The sequence below is a fragment of the Parasteatoda tepidariorum genome, chromosome 10, assembly GCF_982258835.1.
Source record: "Parasteatoda tepidariorum strain Cologne lab strain chromosome 10, Ptep-v5.0, whole genome shotgun sequence".
Taxonomy (NCBI): domain Eukaryota; kingdom Metazoa; phylum Arthropoda; class Arachnida; order Araneae; family Theridiidae; genus Parasteatoda; species Parasteatoda tepidariorum.
In genome coordinates this window covers 30,971,854-30,990,889 of record NC_141764.1, presented here as the reverse complement: position 1 = coordinate 30,990,889, position 19,036 = coordinate 30,971,854, and the positions used below count along the sequence as shown (strand labels likewise).

The 19,036-nt window shown below is 27.4% G+C and overlaps 1 protein-coding gene across 2 annotated transcripts in view; it reads right to left on the bottom strand.

The window, feature by feature from the left end:
* LOC107438035 (membrane metallo-endopeptidase-like 1) overlaps positions 1–18,210 on the bottom strand; it is a 36,228-nt gene extending 18,018 nt beyond the window's left edge. For both annotated transcript variants that reach the window (XM_087153210.1, XM_087153211.1), the window contains exons 1-12: positions 18,039–18,210; positions 12,395–12,517; positions 12,230–12,280; positions 10,487–10,636; positions 9,925–10,005; positions 9,213–9,418; positions 8,281–8,433; positions 4,560–4,631; positions 3,582–3,718; positions 2,404–2,596; positions 2,229–2,327; positions 1,115–1,192 (exon numbers count right to left, since the gene is read on the bottom strand). In XM_087153210.1, the coding sequence (XP_087009336.1) occupies positions 1,115–1,192; positions 2,229–2,327; positions 2,404–2,596; positions 3,582–3,718; positions 4,560–4,631; positions 8,281–8,433; positions 9,213–9,418; positions 9,925–10,005; positions 10,487–10,636; positions 12,230–12,280; positions 12,395–12,509 (1,335 nt within the window). In that variant the 5' untranslated portion in view covers positions 12,510–12,517; positions 18,039–18,210. The remainder of the gene's footprint in view (positions 1–1,114; positions 1,193–2,228; positions 2,328–2,403; positions 2,597–3,581; positions 3,719–4,559; positions 4,632–8,280; positions 8,434–9,212; positions 9,419–9,924; positions 10,006–10,486; positions 10,637–12,229; positions 12,281–12,394; positions 12,518–18,038) is intronic.
* Positions 18,211–19,036: the final 826 nt, after the last annotated feature.

Here is a 19,036-nt window from a genome sequence, read left to right as displayed (position 1 = left end):
ACATTCAAATTTAAAGCAATAAAATAATAATCTTTGCAACCGTACATTTATCGACGAAATAAAATTGGGTGGTGATACCCGACATTCATGTGAGCGGGGCTAACCGAAATCCAATTTTTTTGTAAATTTGTAATTACTCGAGCAATTTTTCCCATATAAACTTCCTTCTTTGTGCAAATTAAACTTAAGATTACATACTTTAAGGCTGTATGTATAGAAAAAATTATTATTTTAGTATTAAAATGAAGTTTTATCGAAACATTAAACCAATTTTTCTTAATTTCATGACTACTGTATTCAACATATTTTCAAAACTATTGTTTACCATGTTACCAGCTGCATAAATACTTGAAACTTTGAAAATAATCTTTTTTTAATATAGCAATTTCTGTCTGATGGCCCATTGACTTGAAAAAATATTCTATACATATGAAATTGACAGTAGGCGGGGGTACCCGACACTCCCCCATATATAAATAAAAAAAGAGTTGTATTTATAAATTTTTATTTCTTAGAACTATTTCGACCGATTCAAATTTTGGACTTTGTCGTTTAAAAATACATCGTTGAAAATTATGTAAAAATTCACGTACCTTATTTAATAGAAAATCGACCATTATAAATAAAAAATGATAAATAATTATAAAGTTTATTTTTTAGGTAGAAATATCATTGTACGTATAAAAGAGTTTTACATGTGTTACAAAATTATTTGAATTTAGAGAATTATTTTAATTGTTCCAGAGATATACGCAAAAAATAATTTTAGTTATAAGGAATCCGAACTTCCGACTGCTCTCTTGGCTAAATTATTAGGACCATATCTTTCGGATTACGACCATTCTCCATAAAGTTAAGCATACTTTTCTTGTTCTGTGACGTATTAATATTGTACTTATATTTTTTTTAATCACAAGGAGAAAAATTTTCAAAATGATTTCGTTATTGGTAAAAAAATAGGATTCTAATTGTTTGCAGGACCCAAAATCCACAATATGGTGAGTGCAAATACTTATAAGAAATTCAATGTCACTTTAATTTTCAAACGTAAATAGTAAAAATGGCATAGAACAACTATACAAATGGTAAAAAAAAAGTTAGTAATTTCTTTTACTTTTTCCATAAGTCCATCAAATGTACCATCAGCTAAATATTTCATCCATAATAAGTGGGATGTGGCTAAATTTGATAACTGTAAAAATAATTAAAACTTAATAAACTCCATATTAAAGTATGTAAATAAAACTTTGTTTACAACGAAACTTACGAGCACTTAAATGACTTTTTAAATATAAAACCATATATGTATGATGCACAAGCATATAGCGTGAAATAGCAATGATTTATAGCATATATTTATATTTTGAAATCCTTTTATAGAAATAGTTTCTGGATGATAGAAGACTATAGACGATAAAAAATTAATTTAGGATAAATATCACATGATTAATAACTTAACATTAGAGTAACTTAACGTTAGAGTAATAACTTAACATGATTAATAACTTAACTAGACATTGATTAATAACTTGACATTAGAATAATAACTTAACATAACTTGACATTAGAATAATATCTTAACATAACTTGACATTAGAATAATAACTTAACATGATTAATAACTTAACTGGACATTGATTAATAACTTAACATTAACATGAACTAATATTAGAGATCATTTATCAAGAAAAGTCTCTAGATTATAGAAGACGTTCAAATATAGAAACATATTTCAGAGTGAATATTATGTCATAGAACTAACTTAACGTTAAAGATTATTTATCGAAAAAGTCTCTAGACTATAGAAGACGTTCAAATATAGAAACTTATTTTAGGGTGAATATAATATTATTGAACTAACTTATCATTAAAAATCATTTATCGAAAAAGTGCATAGATTATAGAAGACGTTCAAATATAGAAAATATTTCAGTGTGAATTTTATATTATAGAATTAACTTTAACATTAAAGATCATTTATCGAAAAAAGTTTCTAAATTATAGAAGACGTTCAAATATGGAAACATTTTTCAGGGTGAATATTATATTATAAAAATAACTTGACATTAAAAATAATTTATCGAAAAAATTTTTAGATACAAATAGTTACATAACTTAATATTAGACTTATTCATAGAAAAAGCATTATGATAACAACAAGTGTAGTTCATAGAAAAATATTCAAGGGAAAAATTACAAGATAAATGGGTTTTAATTCAAAAACTAACATTTTTTTTCAATTTTCTTTTCATGTTGTCATTCAGCCACATTTGCTGATCTATCAATCCCTTAGCTGTCTCTTTATAAGCCTCAACGATTGTGTGTACCTGGAACAAATATAATAAAAGATTTTTAAATGTGAAGAGATTTAACAGCTTAATTTACTTGATATAATTTACTTACTTCTTTCATTTTCTGTATAGGCAATTTTTTTGAAAAATATATCTGTGCTAAGGGTTGTGGCATGAATGTTGACATCCAAATCGTACATACTTCCCACTTGTCCTTCACGATTAATGTCAGATTGCGGAGATAAGTGTCCAGAAAGGGGAGATGATTTAACAGAAAACTCATAGCAAAGTAATTGGCCAATTGCCTATTAGAAATCGTTCAATTATGTATGATACAAGGTGAGGTTAAAATGTTTATACGCTGTAAACACTATGGTGTAATATCTCTATAAAAATTACGTAGAACATAAAAAAAAATCGTGTGAAGGAATACTTTATTCTAGGTTAGCGTCAAATTGAGTGTTCATATACGATTTAAAAGGTGTAATTTAAATCTAAACACTTAAAATTGAATGTTCTTAACTAAACTGTTTCGCTTTCACACCAAACGAGAATTATTTTCTCTTCCGAAAAGACAAATTTTGGCGCGTTTTGAATAAAAAAATTCGAGAAACGCCAAGCAGAATATTGCCAATTGTTTGTTTACGGTGTGGAATGAGGTGGCGAGAGTTCGTTTTTGGCTTTCATCGTTGATATTCATCTTGATATGATTACTTTTTTGGAAAAATAAACTTTATAGCCTAAACATATAGTAAAATAATTGAATTGCTGCTTTTTCAGGTACGCATTTTTTTTAAAGAAAATCCTTGCACTTTTAATTTTTCTCAACTAATGATAGTTATGATCTAATTTTTAAAATAAGAAAAATTTAAAAACATAAATTCATTTTCTTATTTAGTTTAATTTTAAATGTCTTTGTAATTTACTTCAAATTGAAACTGGATATGAGTACTGTTGAAACATTTAAAATAAGGTCCTCTAGTAACATCAATGATTTCAAGAATGCAGTTTAATACTATTATACTTAAAACTGGCAACTTATATCACGGATTTTTTGTAATTTTTAGGAAGAGTGTTATAATTTTTATCGAACATTTACGATTCCTAAAAGTGGATAAAATCGAATGGACATTAAATAGATAAAATTTTTAAAAAAAAACATACTTAAAATTGTTGGCGCATTTCGCCATAAACGCAAGTTTCGTTATTCGTTCCAATGTGTAGACATTATATCCATATTAATATTTGAATGGAAAATGAAAAAAGAATAATTAAAGGAATAGAACTCACCGATGTGTATAGAAATATTGTAAACTATATAATAGCAACGATGGACTAGCACTATTGAGGACAAGATGATCCGTTGAAAAAAATCTTTCCAAATTGTTATATCTCACTACGTATTGAGCAACATCGCATATTAATTTCTGTAATAATTAAAATTCATATATTACAAATGGGGATAATAAATGAGATAAACATATGCAGAATATGGCATGTATTGAAACAGGGATTTCGACCACTCTAAATTGCAATTAAGTTCCTTGTTGTATGTTAAAAGCACCAGCTATTGGTCGATTTATGAACCAATTATTTTATAGTAAATTTCTTTTCTTTAGTATGTTGTGCATATTACGTACGAATAAAATCTTAAACAATAAGTAGTTGCGTATTCGCACTACTGTGTATTAAAACCTATGAATGTTTGAAATCCTGGTTAGCATTTTAAGAATTTCATAAATTTGAAGAAAAAAAAGAAGAAGAAAAAGAATATTTATTAGAAATTTATACGCTGATTTCCATAATCAATGACTTGAAAAGTATTTGTAAAGTAAGTGACGAAATTATATGAAGATTAACGATGTAAAATATTAATTTCTAAATAAGGACAATAAGTTATCACAATCTGGCGAATCGATGTCAAAGTCCGTATGAACCATATAATCAAAATCATTTGTCTTTTGAACTATAAGTGTGTTTACTCTCCGTTTGCGCCTCCAGCCTTTCATATTCAACTCATAAATAAACTGACGTTTTACGTTCACTTTTCTCTAAACTACATCGATAACTATTCGTCATATTTTAAAAACGTATTTTTTCTTATCACTTAAATAATAATCTGCAATTTTCTTTTTTCTAAGATTTAAAAATACACATTAAATGTGTTTATTAAACCCCTATTTATTGATGCAAAACTATGAAAGTTATTCAGTTATATAAATTATACTTATTAATACAGTTATGAAACAAAAAACAAATTCCTCTTACCACATGTCGTTCCGGCAATGAAGAACACTTAACATTCACAGTCTGAAAGTTGCAGTTTTCGATGCAAGTTCCCTAAAATAATTTAAACCTCGGTTGTAAATAAAATATGGGATCATCACGAATGGAAACACACAATTATATAAAAATATATCAGTTTTTCTTTTCAGTTACAAATGTTCAAAGTGTTTATTGAGCAACAAATATCTTATTTGTAATCAAATTAATTGAACATTCACACCGTAGATCAGTGGTTTCCAAACTTGATGTCACTACGCCTCCCTTAAAAATATTTAATAATTTGGCGCCCCCCCCCTGAAGATTTCATAAGATAAAAGCACAAACATTTTTACTCTTATAAAATTTATTCATACAAACTAATGGAAAACGATATTTTATTATTGTTTTTAATGAGATGGATGTGCTTGTCTATTAGCACAAAGTTTATCAAATCTTGGTGTTTGTGACGATATAGCTACTCGTAGCTCTTTTTCTACAACTAAACGAGCTCGATATTTGGATTTCATTGCAGCCAAGGCTGAAAATCCCGTTTCGCATAAATATGATATTGCGAACGGCAGCAGTACTTTCAAAGCTTCGTTTGACAAAGTGTTATATTCTGTATGAAGATTCAACCAGAATTGAACCAGAGATACAGTCTGAAATTTATGTTTTAATGTAGAATCACAGGATAATTCAATAAATTTTTCTTTTTCAATACTTGTCAATCCAAATTCATCATCTTCTTTGTCGATAAATGGATTCTGTATCCACGCAAACTTTGTAAAATCACTCAATTTTGAGCACTCAATGATGAACACTCAATTTTTCAAAAATGTCAACCAAATATGTAAGTTTAACGATAAAATTATCATCCCTAAACATATTGCCGTCTTCCTTATGATTTTCCTCCAGAAACATAGCAATTTCTTCTTTGAGTTCAAGTACACTTTGAATCACTTTTGCACGAGATAGCCAGCGCACTTCACAATAGTACAGAAATGACGTGTAATTAGCTCGCATATCTTCACACAGTTTTGCGAACAACCTTGCTTTTAATGGACTGTTTTTTATGTAATTTATAACTTTCGTTACTTTTGCAAAAACATTGTTAAGTTCTTCGCTTATAATTTTTGATACGAGAGCTGCTCTGTGGAGCATGCAGTGCTTCCAGAGAACCTCAGGTGTTTTCATTTTAACTAGTGTTTGAAGACCAGTTTTGTGTCCCGCCATTGATTGTCCACTGTCAGTACAGAGCCCAATGCAATTATTCCACATTATGTCGTTCTCATTAAAAAATCTGTCTATTATTTTGAAAATTTCATTGGATGTGGCTCTGTCAGGAATTGGTACGCAAAATAAGATATCTTCAGTTATATTAGTTTCGTCAACATATCGAACATATGCAATTAAATTTGCGTCTTTAGCTACATCAGTAGCTTCATCTACTTGTATGGCGAATTTTGAAGTACGCATTCGAGAAACTAATTGGTCACAATATATCATCAATTCTTCTGCCAATTGTATTATCAGCAAGCGGTATTTGTCGCAGCTGATTCGCATAAGATTGGCCAAACATTACTTTGACCATATCAATAGCTGCTGGCAAAACTAAGGTTTCTGCTATTGTGTGGGGTTTTTTACATTGCGCGATTCTGTACGACACTAGGTATGATGCTAGTAATGCATTTGATGGAATATGAACAATTTTTTTGAAATTTTGCTTGTTTTTAGATAACTCATCCAATTTTCCTTAAAAAAATTCTTGGGGCTTACCAACGTATTCAGAATTAATAGTTTCAAGGTGTCGTTTCAATTTGCCGGGTCTCATACTATCAGCAGCCAAAACTTTTGAACACAGCAAACACATTGGTTTTTCCACATTATCGTTAATAATATTAGTAAATTCCGAACGATAAATAGGATAAGTCGTATTTCCTTGTCTTGGGAGTTCTTCCTTCCTGTTCCTTGTGGCTTGTATTCCCACTACTTGTGCCAACATCAGAATCTTCATTATTAGTGGATTTTCGCTTATATCCTATCAAAAACTTATCCATTTGTCTTGAAATATTAGGAATAATATTAAATTATTCTAAAAAAATAAAACTATTAAATATATAAAAAAATAAAACTATTAAATTACTTACTATTATGATCAGTGGGCAATCACGTCAATAACAACAGAAACACAACGTAACACTGAACCAATTAAATATTAGCTGTGACACGAAACAAATTGGTGAGCTAAACGTGCGTCGATCTTTTTTGGATGTGTTGCATCCAGTGGCGTTAGTGCACGCGCATCTGGCTTTTGTTAAGTTGCGTCGGTCGAGTGACGCTAATGTCGCCAAATTAACGACGGTCTTGGTTCAAAAGATTTGCCGGGGTCTAGGACGTCTAGATATATGGATGCTAAGTTACGAAATGTTTAGTTGAATTATGCACGATAAAGCACGATGGTATTTTTCTCTCATTTTTTACATAGAAAACTTTAGCAGTAATTTGGAAAATTGTTCACTGTGACTAATTTTCGCGGCTCCCTTTAGACTAGTCCGCGCCTCCCTAGGGAGGCGCGCCTCCCAGTTTGGAAAACGCTGCCGTAGATGGTTTCAAAAAACTAGACAAAAGCGTTCTTAAAGTTCTTTGAGAGTTTTCAGTATCGATTCATAAGCATTGTCTGGAGCACGTGGGAGAAAATTGATTTTGCACTTGACTACTTATCGCAAACACCAACAGACCTTGGGACTTTTTTCTCACGGATTTTTCAAAAATTACCTTTTATAAACCGGTAATGCTGAAAAACATTCCAAGAACGCATCTGTAAGCATATTAGGTACCATATTGATACTGTAATTGGGTATGCAAGAGAGAAAAATGTTCGTTGGCTGCCGCCTGTGTTCGAACCAAGGATCTCTGGAGCCATTGAAGAATGCTCAGCCACAATGAAAAAGGATGTTTATTGCTCAAGATTGATGAAACTATCACATACGTTTGTATACCTAACAAATTGGATTATTTAAAAAAAATGTCCAGATATCCTGACTCTCTGGTTCATCAAACGCAGATTCAGGATTGTTTATTTACTTGCTATAACAAGAATCATCCACGGTAACTATCACCCATTCGTGAAATAAATGACGTAATAGTGAAAGCTAAAATCCATCTAAACTTTCGTTCGACTATCGGATGCCCGTCCCAAAAATGACAAGCTATTTAAAAACCCATTAAAAAATGGAAAGAACTAGAACAACGGTTTTCTGCCTTCTGCTTATGAAACCAGAGATCCATTCCAAAATTCAAACTCAATTACAAACTTTATCAATATGTGGGGTCGCTGACTGAAAAATAAAACGTTTAAAAATATGTTTTCAAAATAAATTATCTTAGCATCCACAAAATTTATAAATGCTCGAGAAAATATTACAGTAAGAATGATCTGACATGTTACAATGTTTTATATTTTTCTTTATCAGTGCTATCCTTTGACAAAGTTTGAATTTAACTTAAATAGCTTTGGTGAGGAAAATTGCATTTTACCTTATGAGAACACAGCAAACCACACATTTCTATCTTCTTCAATTGATTTCTCAAATCGTCAGTTATATTTGTAATACACTTAATTTTAAAGGAATGATAAAAAAAAAAAAATTAAGTACAAAAATAGAAACCTTATACACTAGTGGTTTTTGAAAAGAAATATACAGTCGCTCAATACGTTTATTACCTTTGGTAGCATTGTTAACACTTCTTTCGAAATAAGCATGTAATCTTTTACAATAGTGTTGGCATCGTAAGCTGAAGCTCTAAAATAATGGGCAACCAGAAATAAAAGCTTTTCCATCTTGTCAACTGTCCTTTGTCCGTCTTTTCCATCTATCTAGAACAATGCGTTTAGATTACAAGTAGGTACATATAAGTTACCCCAAAAGGCACTGACTGAAAAAATTTTTACTTTTTTTTTAAAAATTAATTTTGTAAAAAAAAAAAAACATTGTCTAAATATTTGTAATTACGTAAATGTTTTTGCTGTTTCTGATAAAGTACAGATAACTACGATTATTTTCACTTTAGCTTTTAAAAAGGATTTAAAAATACGTATTTTGTTTAGAATATAAATTACATATTTTTGTAACAGATTTCATAGCGATGATACCAGCTTTATATATTTGAACTTTACATTTTCTAGTAAATATAAATTTTTGAAACATAAAAATCATTATTTATATTAAATAATAATTTTTTTATGAATAAAAATTATTAATTAATATTTGTATTTAAAATATTAAACAACTTTTTTTACGTTTTTATATTTATACTCAAAATATTCATCATACGTAGCTTTTAAAAGACTTTTGCTTAAAATATGTTTCTATATGTCTTAAAATATGTTCTTAAAATATGTTCTTCGAGATTAAATATATTAAGAATATATTTAATCTCGAAGCATTTTTATGAATTTTTTTCATAACATAAAAATTGAACAAAAAATGAATTTAGGATTTACTCTTGTTTAAAAACAAATGCAAAAGAATTAAAAAACTTTTTAGACAAAAACAAAAATAAATTTTATTATTTTTTTTGTTTGATATGATTTTTATATAAAATGCCTTACTTTACATTGAAAATAAAAGAGAAAAAAAGTAAAAGTACACTTACCATTATTTCATATAATTTGTTTTTATTTTCTTTGCCTCGTTTCACGTTAATAAAAGGAAATTCATTATATCCTATTAAGATACCAATGGTTTCTTCTAAAGATGGACTTGTGAAATTGAATCCGTTTGGTAAATCGGGCCATTCTTCCATCCCCAAAAGTTTAAAAAATTTCTTAATTGATGGAGCAGAGTTCATTTCCGAAGAGTCTGAAATTGTTGTAAAAAGCATAAAAATTAATTTTTTTATCAATACTAATCGTCTATGTCACAATTTTGTTTTACATTAAATAGTAACAATTATACAGATAAACAAAATTATAATTATAAGCCCTATTAAGTATTATTATTAAAGCATTTGATTAGGTTTTGTTCTTGAATAGTTTTCAGCAAAAAAATGTGACCATTTAGTTTAGTAGAACAGTTTTTTAATTTTTAGTTATTTTAAATTGTACTTTTTAAGATTTTCAATCGTCAGCAATTGCTTTCATTTTTTTAACAGAAAAAAAGCCTTAAACTTTAAAATTTAATTTCAAAAGTCCTATTTTTTAAATTTTGAAAACCATTTATGAAATAAAATGAAAAAGTAAATTATTCGAACATTAAATAAAAATTGTACATTTATCCATAAATTTTCTAAAAAATTGAATAAAATATGGTCATTCAAACTCGGGCAGAAATGTAACCTAGAAATAAGATACAAGTAATGAACTTACCGTAATCTACACATGAATCATAAACTATCCTTATTTTTCCAGATTTAGTAGAACTGTTGCTCTCTAGTCCTGATAAAACATCTGAAAATGAAAAATATTAGAAGATTATAACTTCTAACTCCAGTATTAGTATCAATGCGGTAAAACGCCGCAGATTTGTTTTTACCCTTCAGCTAAAACTTAGTGAATACAAATATCTAATCTCTAGTACTGTTTTTTTATGATCAACGCAGAGATTTCAACAATTGGTCTGCTAACCATTAAAGATAGATCAATCGAATTAAAGATAATGGTTTAATTTAAGTTTCTGTTGAACGCCTTTATAAAATAATAATTGGGTAATTACAACTCCAGAAGAAGAGAAGTTATGCCTAACCAAGTGATTTAAATCTGATTTAATTGGATGCCTGTAAGCCACGTCACGCGCGTGTGTCGAACCTAATTGGCTCCACGAATGCCACGATTTACTTACGATGACGTCAGTTGCAGGTATCCAATAGTATCCCATTAAAAATGCAAGAATCTACAGAAAAAAAACTGTCTTCTTTATAATAAATTTTACCTTTAATTGACAATTGCACTGAATGTTTCATTTGATCAGTCACGCTAAGTGTTTCATTTTCGTATCTTTTTATCCATTTTCCACAGGTAAATGAATAAAAATTTTGGCATGGGTCCACTTCTTGGTTTGCATTTTCAGCCATTTCTCTGACTGAAAGTAAAAATATATATCAATTAAAATTAAATGCAATTAATGAGTTTAAGCAAAGAAAGGATTTAAACAAACATTGATTGATTGTAATTTAATATTTTTAACAACCTTTGATTGATTGCAATTATGATTTGAACTATAATTTATTGATTACAACTAATGATTTTCCCAATCCTTGAATGAATATAACTAATGATTTTAACAATCACTGATTAATAACACTTAACTGTTTTAACCCTTTTGAGGGCCGTGGTAAGTATATTACCACCACGTTTTACCACTTTTGATTTAGGTTTCCATTTTTCAATAACTTCAGCTTTCTTGAAGTGAGTTTGAGTAAAATTGGTAACCATTTATCACTTTTAAAAAACGTATAAAAGTTATAAAATACATAATTCCTTTTGAAGTTCGTAGCATTTAAGGAATTTATTTTATAAATAAAGAAAAATAAAAGTCAGTAAGTTCCTAATAGGTCATGTTAAATATATTTACCACCAGAAAAATGGCATTTTTATAAACTAAATGAGTTGTTTTTTTTATATCAATTACTGTTCTTAAAACAATTTCAACTCCAAAAAAACTTTAATTTACCTTTACTAGAAATAAAGGGCCCGTTAAAGGGTTAACTTTGCTAAAATACAGAGTGATTTAAAATTACCTTTTTTTGACCAATAATACATGAAATTAATAAAACATATATTATATTTATTTATATAGTTATATTTAAATAGTTGCGTTATTTTATGTACATATAATCAGAAGGAAATATCAGAATAGATAATTAAAAGAAATAATTTTTTGGACCGTTTCTATGTTATTTAAGTATATCAAATATCATATACAAGTGTTAGTGCATATACACTCAAGAAATTGTTTTCGTTCAACTGGGACTTCTGTTTTCATTGAACTGCAAGAATGAAAGACGTAAATTCGTATTTTAAATTTGTCAAAAATAAATAACTTGCAAAAATAGAAAAAAGGAGCAAAACAACTGTCAAAGTCTAAAAAATATTTTGTGTCTTCCTTTACATTAAAACTGATTTTAAAATTACAAAATTTGTACATAAATGGTATATTATAAGGATATCCCAAAACTGCTATGGTGTCAAAAGTTGAATTTGATTTTTATTTCTTTCAAAAAGGATTTAGTCATATTTTAATAATTTTAAATTTAAACTGTACAATAATAAGCTATTGATATGCGATTATTCTCTGAGAAATTAGGCTAAGGAAATGATAATTTGAGTAGCATTTTTACTCGAAAGACGAATGTTATTTAATTGCATCAGCTTCAGATACTTTAATTTCTGGAGCAACTTAGACTAAACTTCTTAGCATTAAAATCTAAAACTGTAGTATTGGTTTTCAACAAATTTTAAAGCTTTTTTGGAGAGCAAGAAAATTTTTATTTTTTAAATGCATCTTAATAAAATATTTTGATTTAAGAAATAAAAAATTATCAACTCGATTCATCACTTTCAAATAAAAACTCCTTTTTTAAAAAAAATGGAGCTTAGAAAAATGACAGAAATTGTCTCGATTTTAATGTAAGGTGCAATATTCTTAAGAATGTCTTTCAAGAGTTTTTCTAACCTGATTTGAGACAATTTTCGGTTGTACATGCATTATCACAGCTTCTTCTTCCTGTAAAACACATTATTAACACAGAAAAATATATAAACGAATAACATTATTTTAACAATACAAAAACATACATAATAAACAGATTAAATATTAGAAGATTTCAAGATAACTTACCCTTTGAGAATATTAAATACGAAGTAATTAGTATCAATAGTATGATAATAAAAATACATAATATCCCAATGCGTCGCCACAAAATTCCATTATTTTTGAAAAATTTTGTCGACATTCAAGAAACTAGAACAAATAATAGAAACACACAAAATGTTAGTAATTTTAAAAATACAAATAAACGATTATAATTTTTTTTAATATGTATACATATTAAAGTTATTTTTGAAGAAATTAAGAAATATTTTTCAGCGTAGTCAAAATTTTAAACAGAAATAAGCAACTTCAAATACTTTTTAACTAAAAAAATATTTTTAAGCACTTTAAAAAAATATTATTAGGATGCACGTATTAATAAAATTGTTTTCTTCCTTATTGTTGGAAGCTCTTTATATATGTGTTAACAAAATGCAAAATAATTTTCAAAGACTTTACATGATCATGATAAAATAACTAGTTTCTGACAAAGAATTCTTTTTTTGATTATATTAGTCACCATAAAAACAATTTATGTATAATTTTAAATAAATTCAATATTGAGAGGGTGATTCTATTTTTTTAAATTAATAACTATTTTACATAATTATGAAAAAAAATTTAGTAAAAAATTATAATTAATTTAACTATTATTTAAAAAGGTTATCAAGTGTATTTTTTGAATTAAAATTAAAGTCATCTACAAAAGTATATTCAACAAAACATTTAAAAGATTACTATTATTGATCATACTGAATTCATGAAGATATGTAAAGAATTAAGCAAACTAAAAAAACTTTAATAACTGAATCCTAATAAATTTATATAATATGGCCCAAAATAAATTTATATTATATGGCCCATTGTAAATTTTTAATAAAATTTGTTGGTTGATTCAGTAATTCTTTAATGACATGCTTAAAAAAAGTTTAAATAATTTTGATGTGTAAATAGAATGAGTATTGAAACTAAATCTTTTTGTCAGAAGTAAATAATTATATGGCACCTATATACTTATAATAATTAACAAATATGAGACAATTGAATTTTTTATTTCAATTGTTTTTAAAAGAAATCATTAGGAGATGAATTAAAGTTTTTTGGAATGATAAATTTGAACATAAAACTTTTTGCCCAGAGAAAGTCCCTCACATCATACTGTTTTAAAATCTTGTCTATAAATATTATGTAGTTTCTTCATAAAACAACTTAAAAGTACTGAAAGTTTTAAAAGTAGTAATACAATGATAAAAAGTAATAAGTAAAAAAAAGAGTAAAGTACAATTTTATGCAATTGGTTGTTGGTCCAACAAATAAATTTTACGAATTAAAACCTCAATTAATTCTTATCTTTATTAAATTAAGTAAATAAATGCAGGTGAAAATTTTGAGGAGATGAAGCTTTGTCATTCTTTATTACTCTGGAGACCCACATGAAAATGCATAATTCGTGAATAATCCCCAAATCAAGTTCAAGGATTACGGTATTGATCTATAAATAGAAGAGAGCGAGAAGGCCATTAGATTGGACGGTTCCTTAAATAAATTTTACGAATTAAAATCTCAATTAATTCTTATCTTTATTGAATTAAATAAATAAATGTAGGTGAGAATTTTGATGTGATGAAGCTTTGCCATTCTTTATTACTCTGGATACCGACATGAAAATGAATAATTAGTAAATAATCCCCAAATCAAGTTCAAGGATTACGGTATTGATCTATAAATAGAAGAGAGCGTGAAGGCCATTTTAGCTTGGACGGCTCCTTAAATAAATTTTACAAATTAAAATCTCAATTAATTCTTATCTTTATAAAATTAAATAAATAAATGTAGGTGAGAATTTTGATGGGATGAAGCTTTGCCATTCTTTATTACTCTGGAGACCGACATGAAAATGCATAATTAGTAAATTATCCCCAAATCAAGTTCAAGGATTACGGTATTGATCTATCTATAAATAGAAGAGAGCGTGAAGGCCATTAGGTTGGACGGTTCCTTAAATAAATTTTACGAATTAAAATCTCAATTAATTCTTATCTTTATTGAATTAAATAAATAAATGTAGGTGAGAATTTTGATGTGATGAAGCTTTGCCATTCTTTATTACTCTGGAGACCGACATGAAAATGCATAATTAGTAAATAATCCCCAAATCAAGTTCAAGGATTACGGTATTGATCTATCTATAAATAGAAGAGAGCGTGAAGGCCATTAGCTTGGACGGTTCCTTAAATAAATTTTACAAATTAAAATCTCAATTAATTCTTATCTTTATTAAATTAAATAAATAAATGTAGGTGAAAATTTTGAGGAGATGAAGCTTTGTCATTCTTTATTACACTGGAGACCCACATGAAAATACACAATTAGTGAATAATCCCCAAATCAAGTTCAAGGATTACGGTATTGATCTATCTATAAATAGAAGAGAGCGTGAAGGCCATTAGCTTGGACAGTTCCTTAAATAAATTTTACAAATTAAAATCTCAATTAATTCTTATTTTTATTAAATTAAATAAATAAATGTAGGTGAAAATTTTGAGGAGATAAAGCTCTGTCATTCTTTATTACTCTGGAGACCCACATGAAAATGCGCAATTAGTGAATAATCCCCAAATCAAGTTCAAGGATTACGGTATTGATCTATAAATAGAAGAGAGCGAGAAGGCCATTAGCTTGTCACTGATGAAGACAGTGGTGCTTCACCTACGATGAAATTAACAAGAGAAATGAAATGTAATTTGCTTTTAGTGAAAAGAATATTGACAATGTTTAGTTAGTACCTAAAATAAGCGAAAATTTCAGAGATTTTTCGGTTCGATTTCAAAGCGCGGAAAATGAAGCGTGAAATTGAGAATTTTTTGCAAAATGCAGCAGAGTTACTCATCGAGAACGGAAGAATCCTTCCCACCAAACACAGCTCAGTGTACGCACAATGCGGAGCTGCAAGTGCTTCATCAGACATCTAAAATTATTGGAGCTTTCATACATTACAGTCCGACGAAATCGGATTGTAGCTGAATGAATAGTGAATACGTTGGATAGAACAATGGGAAAACCACGATTTTTGCATAATTTCTGGTGAAAATTGGCATGGTAAAAAAAAAATTAATATTTAATTTTGGAAAATGGAAATTTAAGCACTTTGTAAAAACACCAAATAAAAAAAGCACCTTTAAGGGCTTTTAAAAAACGAAAATGGAAATTAAGCACTTTTTAAAAACACCACGCATCCTGGTCACTTAATACATCAATAATTTTTAACTCAGGAAAAGATTAAAAATCTGCAATAGGACTTGAAAAATCAAATTTTTTTTTATTGTTCCGTAATCAAAGATATTTTTGAACTTCTTATCAAAGATGGAGGAAAAAATTATGCACAAAAATGTTGACAATTAGTATTTAAGCAAAAAAATAAATAAAGACGCTTTCAAAATGTGGCAAAATTACAAGCAAGGAATAAAATAAAATTGCTATTAACACTTATTATATCTTTCTGAATTATATTTCTGTTGTGGTGACTAAAATTGTATTAAATTTCATTATTTAAACCAAAATTAAATTCATTTTGTTACCATTTGTAAACATTAGTCACAAAAAGTTTTAATTATCTATTTCTTGGCTGGCACCGTGCACGAATTAAATAATATGGTTAATTAAAAGTCAATATTTTTAGATCCATAAATAAACCAATATTTATAGATTAAAAACATAAGGGAACCATGGAACTTCAAAACGATTGTTTTTTAATTTTTCATATTACTAGTGATCTAATTTTTAGTCCTCCTTCTACAAAAAGTACTTCATGTATCTAGTGGGAAAAAAAAAAAATTGTTTGGAAATATTCAAGAAAAGACTCTTTAATTATAGAATTGAAATTGTTCCTTACGCTACCATTTTCTTAAAAATAATTAAAAAAGTTATCACAAATACGATATAGAACAAATGTTGTATAGAAGTTGCAAGATAATTTTAATCACAAGTATAAAGGTACTCCTTTTTTTTATTAAAAAAAAAACTTTGTAGAGAATTTAAAAAATCATGGTTATAAAAGAATCATATTTTCGATAAATTGATCTATAACGTTAAGCCCCTTAACACTTTGAAGCAAAATTTTTATTAAATATATTTTTTATACTTTTTTTATTATTTTGTATTAATTTAGGTCGAAATAAAGGAAACATATTACATATAACATTTTTATAATTTATAGCTATGGAATAAACAACATGATACATCGATATCTTTTTTTACGTTAAAAATTAAATCTTCATAACAAGATTAATTTCCAAGCAATAATTTTTTCAAATATGCATTTATTTAGATATAAGAGAAACAGCTACTCATCATTGAAATTTCTTTAATTTATAAAAACAATTATTGAGTATGAGGGGAAAAATATTTTTTTTTCTTCCAATTACACTTTTTTCGATTTTATATTTTAGTACAAATATAATTCTTATATTCTAATATTTTGTTAATAACTATTAGACTACATTTTATAATTAAAAAGTACCAAAATATTTTTTTGATTAGAGAGTCAGAAAAAAATGCATATAAAAGACACCTAAGAAAACGGATTAAGAAGTACAGAACTTAGCATCACGTTAAGGTCGCAGCAAATTTGAATGATATTTTAATCCAACGTGCAATATGAATTTCTAACTATAACGATATTATCCTTCACCTTGCTCTATGAATTTCTAATATAATGAATTTCTAATTAACGATATTATGATTCAATGGGCTCTATGAATTCCTAACTGTAACAGTGTAAGACAAATTAAATTATTAGAAAGTTAAATATTGGATGAGTTAAAATGTCATCACTGCGTATTTGAAAGAAGAAAAAAAATTCTTAAAATATGATTCTAAAATATTTATGAATCCAAAGCTTAAGTAAACAGTTGACCTTGAAACAAGTATAATTATTTTTAGTATTACAAACCTTAATTGTTGTGCGTCAGGCAGCTCAAATACAAATACCTTAAATGCCAAATTTCGTATTAAAAAAATAAATAAAAAGAAATATTGCAGATAAATAATTTTATAAAAAATGGAGATAAATTTTTTTTTTGAATACCATTAAATTAAAAATGCATTTTACGCGATAATCTTTATTAAATGTAACAATTTTGAACAATGCGAATTGGAACAAAAATTGCATGTACATTTTTTCATACGTATACTATACCGAAAAAAATGTCAAAATATAAATTTTTTTCCTTGTTTCTACATACAGCCAAAACGATCATTTGCTGGTAAATGTTAGATCCACTGTTTGAAGAAAATAAAAAAATATATAAAAAAGCCTCGCCTATCAACCTAATAAAATTTAATTTTTTTTTAAAATAGAGATTTGAAATTTTATTAAAGAACTTTCAACGAATTTAGAAACGTTAATTACTACAAACTAATAATATTTGATATAACTTATTCAATAAAATTTTTATCAATATAACTACAGTTATTAATACTATTAATATATTTAAAGCATTAACACCAAATTAATCAAACTGTGTGTAATTGCTAGCCTAGTATTTATATATATATATATATATATAGTTTAGAAAGTAAGCAAGTGTTACGATATATATATATATATATTTCTTTTGGCTCTATACTATCAAAGTTCAATTTTAACAAAAATAAATAAAATATTACTTACCTGATAAAGTTATGACATAAATAAATGATGTAATTTTAATAATATACTAAATGATGTAATAAAATAAATAAAATTATTCCTGAGACTTAAGCATATTCATTCTTATTGCTAGTGTTATCCTTTTCCTTATCTCTAACACGAGTGGGTGTATTATTCCATTTTGTCTTTGCCCTTGGAGTTGAATTTGGGTAGAAGGTCTGCACACTTCATTTATAATAATTGAATTACAACATTATTTAAGTGAAGTAGACTACGGAGGAAGGGGCAAGCAAGTCAAATTATTAAACGTGGCTCGCGGATAAGGAATCTCGAATTAAAGCCACTTTACAATTGTCAGTGTTTTTCTTAATGAATACTTACGCAAATTTTTTTTTAAAAAAATAACAATAACCACAAATATTAGGAAATCGTAGAGAAAGCGAGATGTTTGGTTGATTTAATCTTAAAATTTTTGGAGCGTTTGGTTGTGTCGATATTTAAGCCGCAATAAAACAGAAAAAAAAAGGAGAGAGAGAGGAAGAAGTTTAAAATGTTAGTTTAGGAGAGATTAACAAACCAATTTTGAAGGACGTTTCCTCGGAATATATTGAATCAGTTTACAATTATTTTTTTCCTTTTTTGTTCTTCCTATTATGGGACAAATTTTAATTCTAGACTAATTATGATAACAAATTTTTTCAAATAAATATCTGTGATTTTTTACTTACTGTAGTCGATTGTAAGGCAAAAAAAATTTTTTTTTAATTTAAAAAGCTGATGTTTGCAATTTTTAGGAAAAAAAAAAAACGCACGGTAGCTAGAAAAAAAAAGCCTTTGAAAATCTATTCAGCAATTTTCTATAGATAATTAGGTACAAAAGATAACAGGCACAACATGTTGGCAGTTATCGCCCCTAAATGCCCTGTTGGTAGAGCAATGTTTGACCCAAAGAAAAGCGATATACTTCAAAAGAATAGGTACTCGTATTAAGTACATGAAAAATGATCGAACATTTTACT